Source organism: Melopsittacus undulatus, chromosome 8 (genome assembly GCF_012275295.1).
Source record: "Melopsittacus undulatus isolate bMelUnd1 chromosome 8, bMelUnd1.mat.Z, whole genome shotgun sequence".
Classification (NCBI taxonomy): domain Eukaryota; kingdom Metazoa; phylum Chordata; class Aves; order Psittaciformes; family Psittaculidae; genus Melopsittacus; species Melopsittacus undulatus.
The window spans coordinates 33,201,390-33,221,682 of NC_047534.1; the positions used below are offsets into that span (position 1 = coordinate 33,201,390).

General features: G+C 40.6%; 1 protein-coding gene across 1 annotated transcript in view; it reads right to left on the reverse strand.

Annotated features, from left to right (window-relative positions):
* Positions 1-20,293, reverse strand: part of HECW2 (HECT, C2 and WW domain containing E3 ubiquitin protein ligase 2) — a 109,132-nt gene that overhangs the window by 72,552 nt on the left and 16,287 nt on the right. The window contains exon 2 of the mRNA XM_005145564.4: positions 3,207-3,314. Within this exon, the coding sequence (XP_005145621.1) occupies positions 3,207-3,314 (108 nt within the window). The remainder of the gene's footprint in view (positions 1-3,206; positions 3,315-20,293) is intronic.

Below are 20,293 nucleotides of genomic sequence, written 5' to 3' on the forward strand. Positions count from 1 at the left end.
TTAAGCATTGGCCATTCAGACTGCATGCCAGAAAAACCTTTTCAGCTGGAACAATACTGCAGCACTGGAAAAGGTTATCTACAGCATCTGTGAAATCTCTGTCCTTGAAGGTTTTCAATACTGTGCTTTACCAACCACAGCTGACCAGGTCAACTGCCAGATAGAGCAGGAGGTTGGATGCAACCAGCATTCTTATGCTGTGATTAGTCTCCAGATGAACTGATCCATTTTGTCCACACTGGTCACCCAGATATTGCTCCCTCTTACTGGGGATGGTGCTTCACAAATTCAGGGACATTGCTGCTGAATCTGGGATTGTCCTCCACCATCTTCTTTCGTTCATAGAGAAGCACAGTCAGGTTGCTACTGGTCTGCTGCATGTCATTACTGAGGAGTGAATATGACAAACCTCTAGTATCATGACCTGCGTCTGATACATTCTGCCTCTTATCAAAGGTATTTCTAAGCACAAGAAATCTACAACTGTAGAGCTCTTTCAAAATTTGGAAAATAATGGCAGATGAAAGCATAAGAGATATCTTAACTTCAACAATCAGGTATATATGTGCTCCATCCCTGGCAGTGTTCAAGGCCAGGCTGGACAGGGCTTTCAGTAACCTGGTCTAGTGGGAGGTGCCCCTGTCCATGGCAGGGAGCTGGAACTCGATGATCTTAAGGTTCTTTCCAAACCAAATCATTCTATGATTCTATATTTACTGGGGATGTAAGCCTCCCTGATTGCCTCTCCCTCTACCTCCCTTCTTGTGACAACAGCATCACATGTAGTGGTCCAGTGAGAGTACAAATCATATCAGCACCATGGCAGGAGAAAGACATTAACAAGGGAGCTAAGTGCACCTCTGTGCCTGGAACAGGCTGAGCCGTGGCAGTGCCTGCAGAGCATGGTGAGAACCCTGCCAGCACAGGTCTTTCCACACCCAGCCTGGTGCTGCACTGCAGAGGTAGTAACGTGGTTGCACCTGCTGCCTGTGCCTGGGCTGTGATTTAGTGATCTGAGGCATAAAAAAGAAAGAAAAAGAGCAGTTGCCTGTATTTGTATCACAGCTGCTTCAACACCTATAAGCTACAAGAAAAAGCCTTGCTGAGCAAACATGGTCATGTATCTGTAGAGCTTCTAGTCTAAAAAGTGGTATCAGAAGTACTTCAGTGTAATTTTTGATGTCTCACTAGAAACACAGGTGTCACTGGTGACATATTTATCTGCCATACTATGTGCTATAGCAACAGATGCTCATAAACATTCCTTTTTACAGTTCTCAGCTGTTGCTAATTGCTTGTCTCTAGTTCATTGTATGGCAGAGAACAGTTCATAAGTAAAGCTAACCACAACCAAAGAACGTATTTCCTGCATTCTATCAGTTGGTTGCGAAATGCAAAGTCAGTTGCAACTGATTTTAAGTCAAAACTACAGGTTCTTGAAGCTTCCTCATGAACTCAAGAGCTTCATCTCCATACATCATGGAGCAACACGTAACTGGCTAAAAGATCTAAACATCCTTGAAGTCAAACTGCCCATATTGGTAACAATACTAACAAGAGTATATGCAGAAGAAAGACGAGGCAATGAACTCTGCTAACATTCTTTTTAATCTGCTTTAATATATGACTGCCTTTGGCTCCAGGAAAGTTAATTATCTTGATGTTTATTATTCTTCTTGATCTTTATCGTCAGTTCAATCATTTTTCCTGTGATGAACTCCTGAAATTGAATTTAATTTTACCCTATTAAAAACTTGGCAGGATTCAATAATGAGTTCTAGAAATAAGAAGTTTTCGTACGTATTTATAGTACAGGGTACACAACACCTCTTGAAATACATGTACTGCTGTTATGTCATTTAATTAGAATAAAAATTCCTGCCAAGACCTACAGTTAGCAGCCCTGCAGTGTACAGTGAAGTAACGGAGTGGGAGTATTTCTACTTACTTATTTATTTATTTGTGAGGGAGGATTCATTGCTGTGAGGCTAAACAGGTGGTAGAGCAGCTCACAGCTCTTTTGGGACTGATTGCCACTTTGATGCTTGGTATATCAGAGTTTCCAGCAAGCTCAGACATAACATCTTGGGATTAAAAAAAGTCAATTTCTTTAGGGGGTCATATACTTTAGATGGTAAGGTAGCTCCTTTTCATCAAAGAGCAAAAAACCAAACCAAACCAAGCAAACGAAAGGCACACAGCAGAGTGGCTTAGCTTCCTATAAACCGTGGTAACTAAGGAAGTGGCAGAGCATCTGGTTTAAAGCTTGGCTACCAATACTCCTGAATCAGCTGAATCCTTTTTCTTCCAGTCACATAGAGTTTTGGTATTTCCAAACTGCCTAGTGGATTTCCCAGCATAACAAAACTTAAGCTGAGAAATCCTGGTGCACCTGGACACTGGTATTTCCTAGAGACAAATATAACCTTCATACTAACAAACATTAGCAAGCACTACTAGCTTATTACAATTTCCTTCAAGTGCATTTCCTATCAATGTTTGTCCAGCTGAAATGTTAAATTTCTTGGGAAGGGACTTCATCTTTCAATGTGTATATGCTATATGGCATTGCAAAAGGCAATCTCTTCCTCCCTTAAACTGAAGCACACTAAGAATATCCTTATGTTCTAGTTTCACCTGGGATACAGTTAATACTATAGAGCATCATACTCAATATATAAACTGGGGGGAGTGGGTTGGGAACCACCAGTTGCTGCTGTGGGTCAGGCTCGGTATGGGTCAATGGGTGGTGAGCAATTATACTGTGCATCACTTGTCTTTCTGGGGCTTTACTTCTCTCTTTCTGTTATCTCTCTTTTCACTACTACTGTTATTTTTATTATATTTTACTTTATTTCAGTTATTAAACTGTTCTCATCTCAACCCACAGGTTTTACCTTTTTCTGATTCTCCCGCCTATCCTACCAGGAAGGCAGAGAGGAAGTGAGCAAGCAGCTATGTGGTACTTAGTTAAAAGCTGGGGTTAAACAATGACACCCTAGAAAACAAATGTACATCTACATTCAACTCCATTTTTATATCAACCAGCAAATGCACTGGAAAATGCTGCCCTTAGAGCAATATGACCAAACCCTTCCGTTTATCAGAGGGATTGAAGAAATGGGTATCAAATGCCATCCTGTTGACTTGCCTTGACACAAAAGCATGCTTGCCTTTTGATATGCATTGGAAAAATAGGTACTCACATTCCATAAAATAGGGGCCAGGTTCAATTCGCCATACAATTTGTCCTTTTTGTGTGCCAGTCACACCCCGATTCTTGGAATCCCAGAAATTGGCTGGAGAGTTCTCATCTGAAAGAGGCAATTAAAATACCTGTAGTATCAGTAGGCTCTATGAGAGCAGTTTTCTCAGTTTTTCTGTTCCAAGAGACTCAGATACAAAAAATTACTTGCATTAAAAAGAAATCAAATTAAAAAAGAACCAGAATAACTGGCAACAGATAAATGGATTCTCTTTCACAGTTTTTAGTTGGATCAATTTATGCAGAGTGAGCAGACATACATACAGCCAAAGTAAACATATGGTTTCCTGTAAGAAATGACCTGCCAAGGTAAGGTATTAAATTCCAAAACTTCCCTTACTCAACAGAGAAGCTGTTGGGAACAGAGAGCTCACTGAAACTTCATCACAGTTACCTACCATTTTATACAGTGGTGCTACTCTGCAGTGTGAAAATCTAACATTCATTCCCTAGCTAGGAGTGCAGAACTGCAACTAGAGGTATCAAGGCTTACTTCAGTTTTTAATATCCTGTGCTTCAGAAGCTAGTAAGAATATTCTTATACATACACCAAAATATCTGACACTTTCAGTCTTCTGACAGGTACAGTATTATTCCTTATCAGAGAAGGTGAGTTACAGGATCAAAGTGCACACCAGTCACTGACTAAGCCAGGCATACAAGAGAGATTCACCAGAATACATTCAAAAGAGAATGGAGAAACAAACAGTAAGTATCTGCAGATCAGCTTAGCAGTACCAGTATTTTCCTCTCTTGAACTAAACTTTTGGTCCTAACGGTAACAAACACAGGTCTCGGGGTTTATTTTCATTCACCAGCTTTGTATTCAGGCACCCAGAACACTGTATGAATGATAGAAAATCAGAGTTGTGATGAACGTTTGTATTTCGCAGAGTGAACAGCTGTCTGAGAGGGCACAAAGGTTAGTTACGATCTTACAGAGGAAGCCAACATAAATCCAACTTAACTCGTTTACACAGAGAAGTCCTTTATGCTAAATCAAGCCTAAATCAAAATGTTTTACAAGTGCATTTAGGCAGCTGTTTCTTAACTAGACAGTTATACCTGAGGCCTCAAATACAGCATTCAAATTCTTTCCAGTGGTACTTGATATCCCTTAAAGATAAAAATACCCCAACTCTATGTGGCTTACAATGGTGCTCTAACCGAAACAATACACTGATGACTTATTTACTTACTTCTTTATTTTCCTAACGCAAGGCCCCACTATTATCTTCCATAGACAGAACTCTGAGAAGCCATGAGATACAGCTTAACTTGCAGCGAATCTACATTAGTGCCTATTTTGGTCCACCATACAAATGTGGTTATGCAAACCCCAAACCACTGCTACCAAAAGCGAGCAGATTTAAGAGTTTCACAGTTAACTGAAACAGACCGTTTTAAATTATTCAGTGTTCTCATTACATCTAGGTAAATAAAGGTGTACTGTATGACAAAAAAGCCCCACCTCCCCTAACATGCTATAGTTCTCCCCAATTTCTGAATTTCTGTATTTAATCAGCTGGAGAAGAGTCTGTTCATAATTCTAACCAGAAGGACAGATGCTTGGTGTGTTATAACCATAAACATTATATTTTTTTATTCTTAGTTCATTAAATAAATGAAGGAATCTGAAGCAATGAAATATGCCTTTAACAGTGAGATATCCAACATTAAGGCACAATAAATTGTTCTTTGTGTTCTTAAAAGCCAAGAATTAAGTAAATTCAATGGTAGTTTTCATAGGGCTATCAGTGAGCTTCAGACAAAGACCTACATGAACAGCCTTGAATTCTGAGCTGACAGCTACAAGAAAGGAGAACATTTTCTTACACCTTATCTAGTAAAATGCAACAGTTAAGGAAGTGCCTGGATTTTAAGCCCTTTCATGAAGGAACAGTCTCCTTTGCAGCAATGAAGCCTAAATCATTGATACTCTGTCCACAGGCACGCTGCCATTGCAACAGAAGGTGCTGCAGACAGAGGGATGACAAATGCTGACAGACCACTGCCTGTCAGCAATGGACTCAAATTACAGAATTTATTCTGGACAGCTTTGGTTTTCTTCTGAAACAGATTTTGTTATCAGTTCATAAAGGGGGAAAAATAACATTACTAATACATAGGGAAAAATAACTTTGAACCACAGTTCATGGACTCTAAAGAGAGAAACTGAACAGAAAAAAAACCCAAACAGCATGAAAACATTGCAGTACATCCACCATATTGCTGGAATTTACTTATCAACATAGCAACACAAAGTTAACAGTCTCAGTAAGGTTAAGCTATGCAAAATCAAAACCAAAACCCAACTCAAAATAAAAAGAAAGTGTTTGATAGCACAAAAAGCAGTGCTATCACCACCACTACCTCATCCCTCCTCTCCCCAAAAACATATATACGTATGTATGTGTGTATATACACACACATGCTATATATATATATATTCCATAGGGAATAGGGAACCTCAATTCTGAGAAGTTCAGCTCCCCTTTTAGCACATAATTGTTACTGTTCGTGAAACTGGCAGCTGTTCCAGAATCTGGGCCAAAGAGTAGATATAAATATCTTTTCCCAGAACATAAAATATGCAACAAAATACTGTCTTACTGCATTGGTATTTTGTCCACTGAGTCTACACTTCTCAAATGAATAAAACGTGCAAGTTGCACAATATCTTTCCATCCTCAATAATTCTCAGGCACAAAATAATACATACATTTCTCAGAGCTGCAACCCTGCACAAATCAGTGTATCTGAGACATGTCCTACAATGAAAAGTGGCTAGTAATAAAAATATCACTGCACGGAAGTTCACACTGACCAGTTTTGAAATCGCTGTGAAGCAAATGCGTTCTGAGCAATGATGTTTTCCTTATTAAACTGCTGTGCAATCAGTTAAACCTGACATCAGGAACTGAACTAATTTTTTTCCACTTTCAGACTTCACCATCATTACCAATGGCATCTGTAAGATTGACAGCCTGTGTCCTCCATGTCAGCACTGTAATTCACCACCCCTGTCCACAGCTCTACCCTGACATGAGAGGCAAATGGGCTGCAGTTTCCTCTGGCGTATGTCAATTCAGTATGGCTATCTTATGTGAAAAGCAATAAAGAATACTGGATAAAGGGATGAACAGTGCCATGAAAGAAGGTATCGTTCTTACATAATAGGTTTTCACAATAAAATTATGCCCATGAAAGAGTAAGAGCCATAAGAAGCTCCAGTACACCCATGCCTTTTCTGTACTGGAGGCCCAGAGCTGGATGCAGCACTCAGATGTTTCACCAGTACTGAGCAGAGAGAAACGACCACCTCCCTTAACCTGCTGGCTAAGGCTCTTCCTAACGCAGCCCAGGAGCCAGTGGGTGACCTGGGCGCACTGTTTGTTTTTGTTCAACTACTTGGCCCCCAGGACTTCCGAGTCTTTTTCTGCAAAGCTTATTTCCAAAGCTCCCTATTTCTCCAGCCTGTCTGAATGGCAGCACAATCATCTGGTTTATAAACTGCTGCTCCCAATTTTGCATGTGGATATTACAGGAGTTTGAAAGCCCTGCTAAATCAGTGTCTGACATCAGGGGTCAGGAGGCTTCTGTGGAGTTCACATTTTGTTCTTTGTGTCTGACTGCTTTCATTATTTCTGTCTTAGGAAAAAAGATGAACTACCTGAAATCCATCACCTTAGGAGTCATCTTGTGTAGCTGAAATGAACAAATAAATACACAATTAAGATACTGTCTTTTATAAGACACTTAAAAAAGCTAGAACTGGTACCAATTAATATCTGAAGCAAGCCTTATAGTCCCAGAACAAAGACTGTTTATATGTAAACCAATGCTTATCTTCTCATCCCCATTTCTGTGGTCAGTAGTGTTAAGTTATGCGATAAAAGGCTTGTCTCCATGAACACAAAGGACTTTTATTCTTCAAATACCGAAACATTACAAAAGTCATGAACTCCTAGTGTGGAAACATCATGGATTGCTTAGCGCATAGGGAAAAATTTAAACAGTTCCCTACAGCAACCCAAGACCTTTAAACTTTTATATACTGAACACTTTTCTGTAACACATTTACAAAGATGCTTATATGCAGTGCTCAGGGAGAAGCTGAAGGTGATGCTTAACAGATTCGGAATGTCACTGAACAGTTTTAATCATACAGAGTTTTAGTATTTTCATCTTTCACTACCATATATGGCCATTCTAATTCACAGCTCTTGAAAAACCTTTGGAGTTTGGCTCAGAAGAAATCAATCATATTTGTAACACCACATCGCTGCACAATTCTGGGATTTACATCCCAATCTCAGAGGTTTTTTATCCCTTTCTGGAAGATGCTTTATTCAAGATCTTTTGGAGTGCTTGTATTGTTTATTCTTAATTTGAAAATACTGACCTCCTTAATATTTTAGGTTAATTTGAATGAATTCCTGGGCACTGAAGATGTGTGTGATGCATACAATTATCAAGAGGGGTGTTTGTACTCAGCCTGGGGAAGCTTATAAAGCATCAGTCTAAATGTCAGGTGTTCTCTTACAGTATGTATCGGAGGAGCTGGAAGGCTGGTAGATAGCAAGGCTATGAATAGCTTTGTCTCAAGCTGAGATTCATGGATCTGCCTCCAGTTTCTCTCATAAGCATACTATTGAGAATAGTCATCTTTTGCCTATTTTACTCTGTCATTTCACTCAGCCTTTATAAGTAACAGGTTCATAGTTAATTGGCATCAGAGGATATTTTGTAACTGAATTTTGAGCCAACTGTCCTGAGATCTCTAGGATGCAAACCAGAAATCTGATGAATCTGATGTACACACATTTTACTGCATAAAACCTCAGTCCTGGTGCCAACAAGTGCACTCTGCTTTTTGGTGTGAGCATAGACATCCCAGCGGTAAAACAGACTTCCACCAAAATGTGAGACTAATAAAGAGTACCTACTGTGGATTCTGAGCCACTGACTGGAGAAGTTTGTAACACTAACTATTGTGCAATATTTTCACTTTGGTAACCTATAGTAATTTTAATTCTATAAATACTAAAAGAATCCAAGCCCAACCATGGGTTATCATTAAAACAGCACAACAAAGTTTACTGAAGTAATGAACTAGATCAATTTCACTCAAATACACCTAGAAGCAATTGAAAAGGAGAAGATAAATTTTGTCACCTGAGGCCTCACTCCTTTTCTGGAAAGCCAGTAAGTAAATTAACAATTTCAAGGCAGAGCTTCTACTGCAAAGAATTATTATAATAAATCACACTGTGTGAGCCTATGTAAAACATAAGACACTTCAGTGACTACTGTACAAACAAACATTTACCCACCACTACAAACAACTTGTGTTCTGTGAGCTCCCCATCTCTGTCTGTGAACAGTTCACAGGCTTTCTGGTGGAACCAAAACATATCTCAGGGAAGACACCACTAGTGTATGCAGTACATTGCTTAAGTTAAAGATCAACACTTAGTTGCACCTTCTAGCCTTACCTGTCCATTCCAAAGGATGCCTGTGGATCCTAAACTGCATTCCTCCATCTGAGACAGATTAACAAACTGAAGAATAAGATAAAATTAATGTTTTATAGGCTGGATCCTGGAAACAGCATCCCTGTTCCAAATCACAAGCAGTATTTTCCACAAAAGTTGCCTTCTGGACCCCGCAGCTCAAGTTTGGAGCTCTGCATTAGCACTGTTGTATAATCTCAGCTCCACAAGGCGCGTCTGTCCTCTCCCTTCCTCTTGTCATTTGAAGGAAAAGGTTTTAGAAGGATGTTCTCAAACTCCTCGGCAGTTTCTAACAGTGACACACAATCGTCTGCCTCTTCTCCTTTAATGAAGGGTTTACCTAGGTTCAAGCAGCCAGTGTTAAAACATATGAAGTATTATGTCCTTCAAGTTCAGCTATTTGCAGCCACTCCCCTCTGGAGGGTACAGGATGCCGAAGGCCCATCCTCCCTCCACTTCCTTCCTCGCTTTTCCATGGGAGGATTCCTAAGCACGGCCACGGCCCCACAGCATGGGGCGGGCTGATGTAAACAGGAGGATGGTTAAATCCTAGAAATGATGGCAAGGCAGCCACAGCAGCTAGCACAGCAAGAGCTCACTGGAAGTGCTGGCTTTTGTTTATTCAGTATTTCGCTCTCCCACATGACTTTCCCACAAATCCAGTTATTTTAGAGATCAGGCTGCTCTGTGACATTTGGAAGGCACGAAGCTGCCTTTAAACCAGGATAACTCCACACTGGCTACTCCTGGGTGTGGGCATAAGCAGGTAGCAGAGAGCTGCTATCGGTACCTCTACCTCTCTCAGGTTGGTTAATGCCACCTTAGTGAAGGAGCTCTGCCAAGGCTCTCAATGCTGCTCACAAGCCCCCTGATGGATGCTGACTGCTGACTGACAACTCCCTCAACTTACAGCAAGGACTCAAACCATGCCAAAGCTGCCCCAGTACTGCAAGAACAAAAAGGGTACTTAAAAGGTCTCTCTGCAAACTGATCCATGGGCTGCAGATGAGTCCTTCATGAAGCACACACTTCATGAAATTGCACACTTGTGGAGCACTAAGTTCAAGCTCTCAAGGCAAATCCTGGTTTCTCTAACAATAATCAGATAATAAAAAAGGGGGGATGACACCTCCACCACTTCAAGTATGAATGTTTATTTGTATTCATACTCGGCTTAAAGACTCAAATGCTCCCAGTTGAAGAAACCAAGATGGACTCTTTGCTAACAAAGAGCTGAAAGATACGGTGTTACTTTATGTCTGCATGAGCAGCTCTTAAGAGCTGTATGTTCAAGGGACAGGAGGGGAAAGAACACCAGAACTGGACTACTTTAAGAGAAATTTAAACACCATTGTGTACTAAATGTTTGGAAACATTCTCCCTTGAATGGCAACAAAGCAAAAAGTTGAAAAGAGCAAAATTCTTGGACAGTTTCAAAAGCTGCCTATGCAGGTACTAGATCCTCAGGATGTCCCTCAGGAACCGGTCTTGTCCAACATCTTTGTCGCTGACATGGACAGTGGGACTGAGTGTGCCCTCAGCAAGTTTGCCAATGACACCAAGCTGTGTGGTTCTGTTGATATGCTGGAGGGAAGGAATGCCATCCAGAGGGACCTTGACACACTTGTGAGGTGGGCTGATGGCAACCTCATGAAGTATAACCATGCCAAGTGCAAGGTCCTACACCTGGGTCGGAGCAATCCCAGACACAGCTACAGGTTGGGCAAAAAGGAAATTCATGGTAGTCCTGCGGAGAAGGACTTGGGGGTGTTGGTCAATGAGAAAATGAACATGAGGCAGCTTCAGTGTGCGTTCGCAGCCCAGAAAGCCAACTGTATCCTGGGCTGCATCAAAAGGAGCATGACCAGCAGGTCGAAGGAGGTGATCCTGCCCCTCTACTCTGCTCTCGTGAGACCTCACTTGGAGAAATGTGTGCAGTTCTGGTGTCCTCAACATAAAAAGGACATGGAACTGTTAGAACAAGTCCAGAGGAGGCCACGAGGATGATCAGGGGACTGGAGCACCTCCCATATGAAGACAGGCTGAGCAAGTTGGGGCTGTTCAGCCTGGAGAAGAGAAGGCTGCGTGGAGACCTCATAGCAGCCTTCCAGTATCTGAAGGGGGCCTACAGGGATGCTGGAGAGGGACTATTCATTAGGGACTGTAGTGATAGGACAAGGGGTAATGGGTTACAACTTAAACAGGGGAAGTTTAGATTGGATATAAGGAAGAAATTCTTTACTGTTAGGGTGGTGAGGTACTGGAATGGGTTGCTCAGGGAGGTTGTGAATGCTCCATCCCTGGCGGTGTTCAAGGCCAGGTTGGATAGAGCCTTGAGTGATATGGTTTAGTGTGAGATGTCCCTGCCTATGGCAGGAGGGTTGGAACTACATGATCTTAAGGTTCTTTCCAACCCTAACTATTCTATGATTCTATGATTCTATAATCCTACTTCATGACATCATAGATCTCTTTTCATAACACTTTGGAAAACTTGGATGGTAATGAAAATATAAGACACAAACTGTCAGCTGAGAAAAGAAAGCACAGAAAAGAAAGAAGTGGTGGAACATATAGCAGATGTTCCTCCAGCCTCACATAGGAGAGTATTGGTTGTTGGGGCTGTCAAAGGTGGCGCACTGCCAGAGGCTCTGGGGTGACACCCTGAACTCCAACCTGGACTGAAGTATCTGTATTCAGATGACACATTAATGCTACATTAGCAGTGAAGGATCATCATCTAAATTCAAATATCTAACATCACAACCCAGGGTCAAAAGAGCAGGGAGGTGTTCCTCACTGCACAGCAGCACTTTGTTCCCTTGTTCAGTCAAAATTAAGGTTCACATACCTCCACTTATTGCCCTGCACTGTGGGCAAAAGGAGGAAAGACTCCAATTACACTCCCTCAGGTGCCCTCCATGACACCTACATACCACATAGATTATGTTGCTGATGCTTATTGCACTCTGTTACTTTATACAGCAAAAGCAATTATTCATTTTTACACCTGTGACTGAGAGGATGGTCAGGAATAAGCTGTATTTCTCTAACACTTCACTCCTATTTCAGCTGCAGAAGCAGAGCAAAGGCAGAAGCCAAACCATACACCCCATCCAAACACTAAATAATGAAATCTTTTTGCTATTGAAGCTTAAATTAGCAGAGCGCAAGATCCTTGCTCTCATTTTCATATACAGCCTTTATCCTGACACTGCCCATTAGATGGACTATTTCCTCCTTTTTCAATAATTATGCCACTGCATTTTGTTTCCTTCTATATGTAACACTTCAGTGTGGGGATCAGACCATCTCCATGTGCCCTCACATAATGGGATACTTCAAGGCACAGCAGCAGCTCAAAGGATTAGTTAACTACAATGCAGGACAAAGATATTGCAAAAGAAAGAAATACCATTTTTTTCAGACATATGTCACAGTACAATGGCAGGAATAAAGTGGAATTCCACTTCTCTATATTCAAAGAAAAGACATCATTGAAATTCAAAGCATTCAAAGACAAAAATAAATCCTTTCACCCATCTCACTGGCAAAAATTCAAAAGTGTAACAATAGGAAGGAAATGACCTCAAGCTTAACCTCTTTCCTGAAAATCTTACTAATCCTCCTCCATAAAATGATGTACATTTCATTCCCATCTACACTTCAGGTTTCACAGATGTGCCAGCCTCATGGCACAAGTGCTTTGTGCAGCATGCATCACCAGCCAGATGATAAAGCTCACATGGAAGGCAGATGCCACCCAACTAGCATACACAGCACTTGGGTGTTTCTGCAACGCACCACAGAAGCCTGGATACTATGAGAAAGAGATAATGTTAGACAAAAAATTAAGCTAGAGAACAACACTGAATAAACTCTGACAGATGGTGCAGAATGCCCTAAGACATAAAGACCATTAGATAATTGATTGCATTGCAGAAAATTCCCTACATCTTTGCAAAATGCTATTAAATCACCTACCGTTTAGTTCACTGAGGTCCAGCTGGCTGTATGTGGGGGTAAATACAGCATGGGGGATGCTGTATTTACCCCCACATACATGTACATGACAAACCTCCCCCTGAAGGAAGGAGCTGAGGCAAGAGCTGCACCACCTCTCATGTCAACTCACAACCATCTCAGCTGCTGATGATTTGGGGAAAGTGACATCTGCAGAAGATAGAGACAGCCAGTTCCTCAGGGGGAAAGCAAAAAAGCAGTGGCCACCAGCCAAGGAACAGTCTGGAAATCCAGATTTAGGCCACCAATGTCTACTGAAGTTGGTCTACACTTAAAATCTAACAGACTAGACCAACTCAGTGGGCTATTGTACTATAAAGGTTAGAGAATGAGAGGATAGGAAAGATGAAAGCGATACACTGAGGAAAACAAGAGCCTGTCTCTCTCCTTCAGCATTATCTTTGACACTTGCACAAATCTTTTGGTTTTCCTTTTTTCAGCACTTCCTTGTGACTTGACAAAAATATGACACAAACCCACTTTCACAACCATAATTCCTTTCAATACATTCTCTCTGACATATCCACTTCTTCACCATATCCCCAAACACATCCCAACACTCCCACAACCTTGCAGCCTAGAGGTGATTATCTCCTGGTTTTAAAGGCATCAAACCCAAGGAAACCAAAAAACCCCTCTGTGTGTACAAGTATCCTAAATTTAGGCCAGTTATGCTGCGAGAGGACAAATCTAGAAACAGAAGCCATTTTTCCTAACAATCTGTAAAAGGTCATTTTACAGTGCAAATACTGTCAGAGCTAAACTGATAAAAAAGGCTTTTCTGTGCCATATTTAATGTGCCAGTCTAAGTTTATTGTGGAAAGTTTTCATCATTTTCCTTCTCAACCACAACCTTATATGGGGTGAGATAAGCACTTGTTTGCTGGCGGCGCATGAGCTGCTGAGCTTGCTTGAGCCTCACACAAAAGAGGATTGCGGCTTCCCAAAAATCAAGGGCATGCCCTTTTATCTGTGACCACATTCCCATTGCAAGTCTTTGCCAGAAATACTAGCAAATATAACAAAGTATTCTTGCTGTGGAAGACATGATACCAGCAAAGCTGTGCTTTTGTCAACACAGCCTATCCTGCCCCCTGATAGATTCTGTTGGTAAATAAACATTACCAACAAAAGCACAATTTTGCTCGTGCAGCTGCACTTACAGAGAAGGCTTTCTCTGGTGTGACTGTTTTGGTACAGATCATATGTAATCTCATAGCCAGGGGAAAAAGTGAAGGATCATTTATTTCATGGCCTTCATGCTGGTTTTAACAGACCAGCAGCACCTGGTCATGTATGCAGATACCCAGTGCAGGAAGGTAACAGAGAAACTGGGGGGCTTGTTTTGTGTTTGCTGTTTGGGTTTTTTTCTGGCCAAACATTTCTGATGTGGAAACAGTAGAAAACACTTCAGGAAGAGCCAGATGGTTATGGCAGCCCTGCCAAGTCTACCACTGGGGTGGTAAACCCCATCCCTCTTCCCTCCTTCACAGCCTCAAGAAATAGAACAATTCCTCCGCTACAATAGTATCACTATTATACTTCAGCCTGCTGCTACTGTACGACAACAGTATGTAGTTTAAGTTTCTAAGAATATTCGGGCTAGTTGAAAGCTTGGACACCAGTGAGCGACCTGTTAACATACAGGAAATCAGATGTAATGATGCCTTCTGGGTTTAATTTTGGTAAAATTTAGGCTCATTTGAGAACCATTACTAGCTCATAAGCTAACCTCAAGTACACTTTATTCCACATGTTACTGACTTACTCTTCAAAAACAGGTTTTTCTTGTGGAACAGGCAGTGAACATAACTGTCATAACTAAGAGACCTTCAAATAGAGTCAAGAAGACTGTGTGATATTTTTAGCACTTTTTTGGTTCGCAAACCTAAAAATAAAACACCATTTTGAATCACTATGAAACGTACATCTGCCCTATAAATGTCTTATGCATCACTGAAATGCACATGTATAAAAAGCACACCAGGCTAGAAGAGATCTTTGAAACATACACGTTATTTTAAGTCTGTATTTTGAACCTGTTGCAAGAGTCTTTTGTTCTATTTATGTTTATGGAATTTTAAAATCATCTAACAAACAAGTACTTCACAACTGCCCACCAAAACTTACTGAAACATTAGGCTTGAGTACTCACCTTCTCCAGATTACATAGAATCAGAGAATAGTTAGGATTGGAAAGGACCTTAAGATCATCTAGTTCCAACCCCCCTGACATGGGCAGGGACACCTCACACTAAAACATATCACCCAAGGCTTCATCCAACCTGGTCTTGAGCACCGCCAGGGATGGAGCATTCACAACCTCCCTGAGCAACCCATTCCAGTACCTCACCACCCTAACAGTAAAGAATTTCTTCCTTACATCCAATCTAAACTTCCCCTGTTTAAGTTTTAACCCGTTACCCCTTGTCCTATCACTACAGTCCCTAATGAATAGTCCCTCTCCAGCATCCCTGTAGGCCCCCTTCAGATACTGGAAGGCTGCTATGAGGTCTCCACGCAGCCTTCTCTTCTCCAGGCTGAACAGCCCCAACTTTCTCAGCCTGTCTTCATATGGGAGGTGCTCCAGTCCCCTGATCATCCTCATGGCCCTCCTCTGGACTTCTTCCAACAGTTCCGTGTCCTTTTTATGTTGAGGACACCAGAACTGCACACAATACTCCAAGTGAGGTCTCATGAGAGCAGAGTAGAGGGGCAGGATCACCTCCTTCGACCTGCTGGTCACGCTCCTTTTGATGCAGCCCAGAATATGGTTGGCCTTCTGGGCTGCAAGCGCATTTTACAATATACCTCACGTTGGCTCCCCATGAAGCAGAGTAAGATTTATTGACAGCACCTTTGTTATTACTGATCTGCAGCTTTGCAAATAACATTTTCTAGTTCCCCTTTTCCCTTTTGTCCATTCTTCCGCTCCCTTTTTATTTTTCCTTCTGACACTCACACAGTAGAAGAAACTATCTCAATTTATACAGGATTTATAGTAGCTCTGGTACATTATTAACAGAAACCCTGTCAGTGGTGAGATGGGTACTCCAAGAAGCATCTAAGGCAAGTATTAAGCCTGTTACTACCTGTCTAATTAGCTATAAAACTTCCTGTCCTAATTATCAGGAGCCATCCCAGCCCTAATTATCAGCAGGCACCCTATTTCCTATGCCCTACACATTAATGATATGAGAGTACTATAAAAAGACGTATAAACTTTGCAAACACTTTTTTACAAGTATTGTGCTTATTCCCATTTTCATCCTCTGATTCTAAAACTGAGAAGATGATATAGTGTAAGATACTATAATTTATTAACAAAGCTTTCAGGTTAGTAAATTTATCAAGTCAAAAATCTTTATCAAGACAGATGATCCTTAAAACTGCTGGAAAGCCAGCACTAGCTATTGATCACAGTAACCAGCAATCATATTAAAAGCCCTATTCTAACTTACTCAAGTGATACAAATTCCTCAATTGCTGCAATTATCTTCTACAAAAGCTGACCTGAATTCACTGTTGCCTTTTTCCCACTCATACTCGAACAGACATATTACTGCAGAAATATTTACATTTTAGCAAGTACTAGAAAATATCCGTACAGCACAAAGGATGAGCTCAGTCAGCTCAGATCGGTCACCTACTGGATGTGCAACGTCTTGACAGACAAGACTTCCCACGCACTGCAGAGAAACAGACAGAGACCAACCAACCCAAGCAGCTACACCTGAAAAGTAACTTCACAGTCTTCACTCATCAAAATAAAGAAACCCATCAGGACACAGTGGTGTCATTCAGCAAGAGCTTTCACTTCTAATCCTCTCACCTTTTAATGAAAGAGCCACAGGCCCAAACAGATTCATTACATATGTGTAATAACTGGATAAATTCTGCAAAAATCTTTAATTGAATATATACAAATTGCAAGCAAACGAAAAGGCAAAGTTCACTAAATGTATTTCCTTTCTAGAACTGAACAAATAACATGCAATTCAGAAGAAAGCACAAGACATAAGAGATACATATTTCTTCTTAAATCCCCATAAGGGCATAACATATCTTAATGAGCTGAAATCTCATTTGTGGGGAATTCTCAGGCATGTAATAGGAAGGAGGTGCTTTCTTGCCAGATGTCATGTTCTGCTTATGGCCATGGAGGAGAATGAGTGCAACTGTGAAAACAATTTCAATGTTTTCACTGCCCATACTTGCATACCCTCCTCTAGTTATGACAAGTGGCTTTTTGTGCAGGTGAAAAGTGCCAACAAAGCATCACTGAAGGTTTTCTATAGATTTTTATTCTCCCCCCAGATAAATAAATAGATAGGTAAAATTAATTCATCATTAGCAAAGGTGTAAAACTCAGCACGAAACATTCTGAGCCACAAGAGCCAGCATTGCCCAAAGAGCTGAACCAGCCTATACACATGATGACTCATCAGCTGATTTTATGGCCAACTAGTTGGGTAGTTTTAGTTGGCTTTTGATAGTAGTCCCACCTTTGGTTTTCCCAAAGCATTATTACCTTTCCTAGATGAACCAGCAACAAGCAAAGTCAGTGCCGGGTGCATTCCCCGAGGGTCCTGTGTAATTTCATTTAATCACTCAATTACTCTTGCATTTTCAGCCCTTGTTTTACTTGGTGTTTATTTAGCTTTTGTTTGGTTGGGTTTTTTGGTGTCTGAAAGTGTCACTTATCACTAGGGACAAAGGGCTAAAACAAAAAGCTCTAGATGCAGTATACTCACAGAACAGATAAAATACTCAGAAAAAGGAGTTTTCCTGTATAGAGCAGCTGACATGCAGGAGGTTAGCTTCAGGTTTGCTTTCTCAAATGGTTAATGGTTTGAACCCTGGAACTATTGCAATGGCACAAATATCTCTGAATTTCCAGCTTGTGGCATCCCTCAGCGTAGGTTGGAGACAAATGATTCATCACTGAAAGGAAAGACTGCCTCTTTATTCCTCAGCTTTGGTTTTGATTGCCCTTGATTATTGCTTGCAGTTTGTGACATTGTCTGATCAATATTCTTCTAAATCTATTCCAGCCTTTTGACAGTCACACTATCATTCTCAGTGCTTAAAGTCCATTCCCATGTCTAATTCAGACACGTTTCTAAAAATGGTATTCTTCCTTGCCAGTTCCAAGTGACTGCTCATTGCCTGTTAGAAATCCTGCTACTTTCTAGAGGTTGTCAGCAAAACATGTTTCTGCAGCACACATCTCTTAAGGATCTTGTGGGATTTAATATTCCCATAGCAGCTGTTGTTTTTTAAGTTTATCTCCAATATTATGAACTGCTTAAGCAGGAATGCAAACTAGGCTATTGTTGTCATCTGACAGTAATAGGTTTCTTAGGGAATTTATTAGAAAGTCAGAGAGCTTGCTGGTTTAGAATATAGAAAAATATTTCTATTTAAACAATACACATTTCTCATACTTCAACTTTTCAGTAATCTACACCAAATGTAAAACCCACTAACAAAAAGAAGATACAGCCCAAAAATATAGGTTCTAACCCAAGGCAGAAACAGGCATCAATGCTTTCCTCTTGTGCCTTCTATTAAAGAGTGAACACATTAACTATGAAATTGTGGGTACCCCCTGCATAAGTAGTTTTTCCTTTCTACAAACCACATAACCTCTAGCTGAAGCAAACAGTAGCATCCTATTTTATTTCTATACATATATTTGCTAAGGCATTCAAACAGCTGATAAGTAATACTGTGGAAAACCTACAGATAGAGAGGAATAATAGGGTATAAAGAGAGCACATCCATAGCAAGCAGTGTGCTAAGGAAAGCTTTTTAAAGGAATATGCTGAATCACTATCCTACACTACCTTTGTCACCATTACTACTTATTTTCCTGGCTAGCTATGCTAATGGCGTATTTCTCATCTTGTAGATTTTCCATTCCTGAAAAGCTCTTCCAGGTTCTTTACAGTCTCTTCATTTGAAATGAGTCTATTCCAAAAACTTTGTTCTGAACAGGCATAGAAGTAGGCCTAAACATTATAGTATTTTAAAATACATTAATGAATCCATTGCTACTATTTGACTTCAAATGTGCTGAGATGCTTTAGATATGTGAGAAATATTTCATACTCCCAGATTCTTCCGTTTACTGACCTCCTGCTTTTGATGTAAGGATTCAGGATGCACTTTAGATTGAATATGGATATTAATAATTAACAGAATTAACACATTATATAGGATAATCTGAGTTCATTATGAAGCCCAGAAAAGCTACATGAAATAAAACATCATCTGTGAGCCCTTACTACTAATGTTGCACCTGAAATTAAATATTTTAAATGTTCCCAAAGACATGTTTTATTCCCTTACTGGTAGATTACAATAGCCAGCACTACTCAATATGGTGGTACATACCCAAGAAGTATTTTGTAGGTATCCAATATACAAAAACAACAAAAAAGAAACCTATGGCTTTAAAAGTATATAAAAATGCTTTCTTTAAGCAACAAAAAATCCTGATCAGATTGGTTATATTACACCTAACTGCACAATTTCATACAGTGAGCTCTGATACCAAAAGCTTTCTTAATACAGTTTGTGAACTGAGTCCCTGGGGCATAACTGGCAGTCAAGATGTGGTTTCTGCATTTTTCTGTAAGTGTATATTGTGTGTCGTTGCAAACACAGACTATCTCATTTTGGGATCTGGCACTAGCACACTGACATAGCAGAATTCAACAGCACAATTAAGGAAACACTGTAGACTAGGAGAAGTGGGTTTTGGGTAAGCCCGTGACTGAAGTCTGACCCAGTTCACTTTTCAGAAATGTGTAACATTTTTTTCAGTCCTTTCCACAAAAACAATACAGTGTGGTTATACACTGTAATAATATTCAAGCAGAGACAGGATAACCCAGGAATAATTCAGGAGCACGGCACATTCTAAATTTGCACATGCACTTTCAAAGATGCTATTTTTGCAAGGTATATAGGCACAGGAAATCTGATTTGTTCACTTCTGTCTCAGTGCCTGCATTCTTGTACTGTCCCTGACCTGGTTCAGGTTTCCTTGGACTGCAGCCTGGGGCTTGTTTACTTGACAGAAATTCCCAAGTTTCTGTCAATTCTTTGCTGATGACAGTGTGCGCTGGTGGCTGTATTCGCTGATTTCCTCTACCACGCTCCAGATACCATCCCCTATGCCTTATCCTGGAGCTGCGAGCAGGTACGTATGCTGACTGGCAAGTCAATCTCGCATCAAGCACCAGGTTTTCTTTCCCACATTCCTGCCAAATTATATAAATCAACAATTTCTTCAGATTCTTCAACAGGGATAACTTGCAGCTGCAACTCTTTATACTGCTCCTTCACTCCTACCGGTCATACTAAAAAGCTCATAAATTAAAGTATCAAACTACTGTGGCTCCATAAGAGAAATGTAGCAAGTTCATGACTGCAAGTCACAGCCAAACACTGACAACAACTACAAAACCAGCCTCCAACT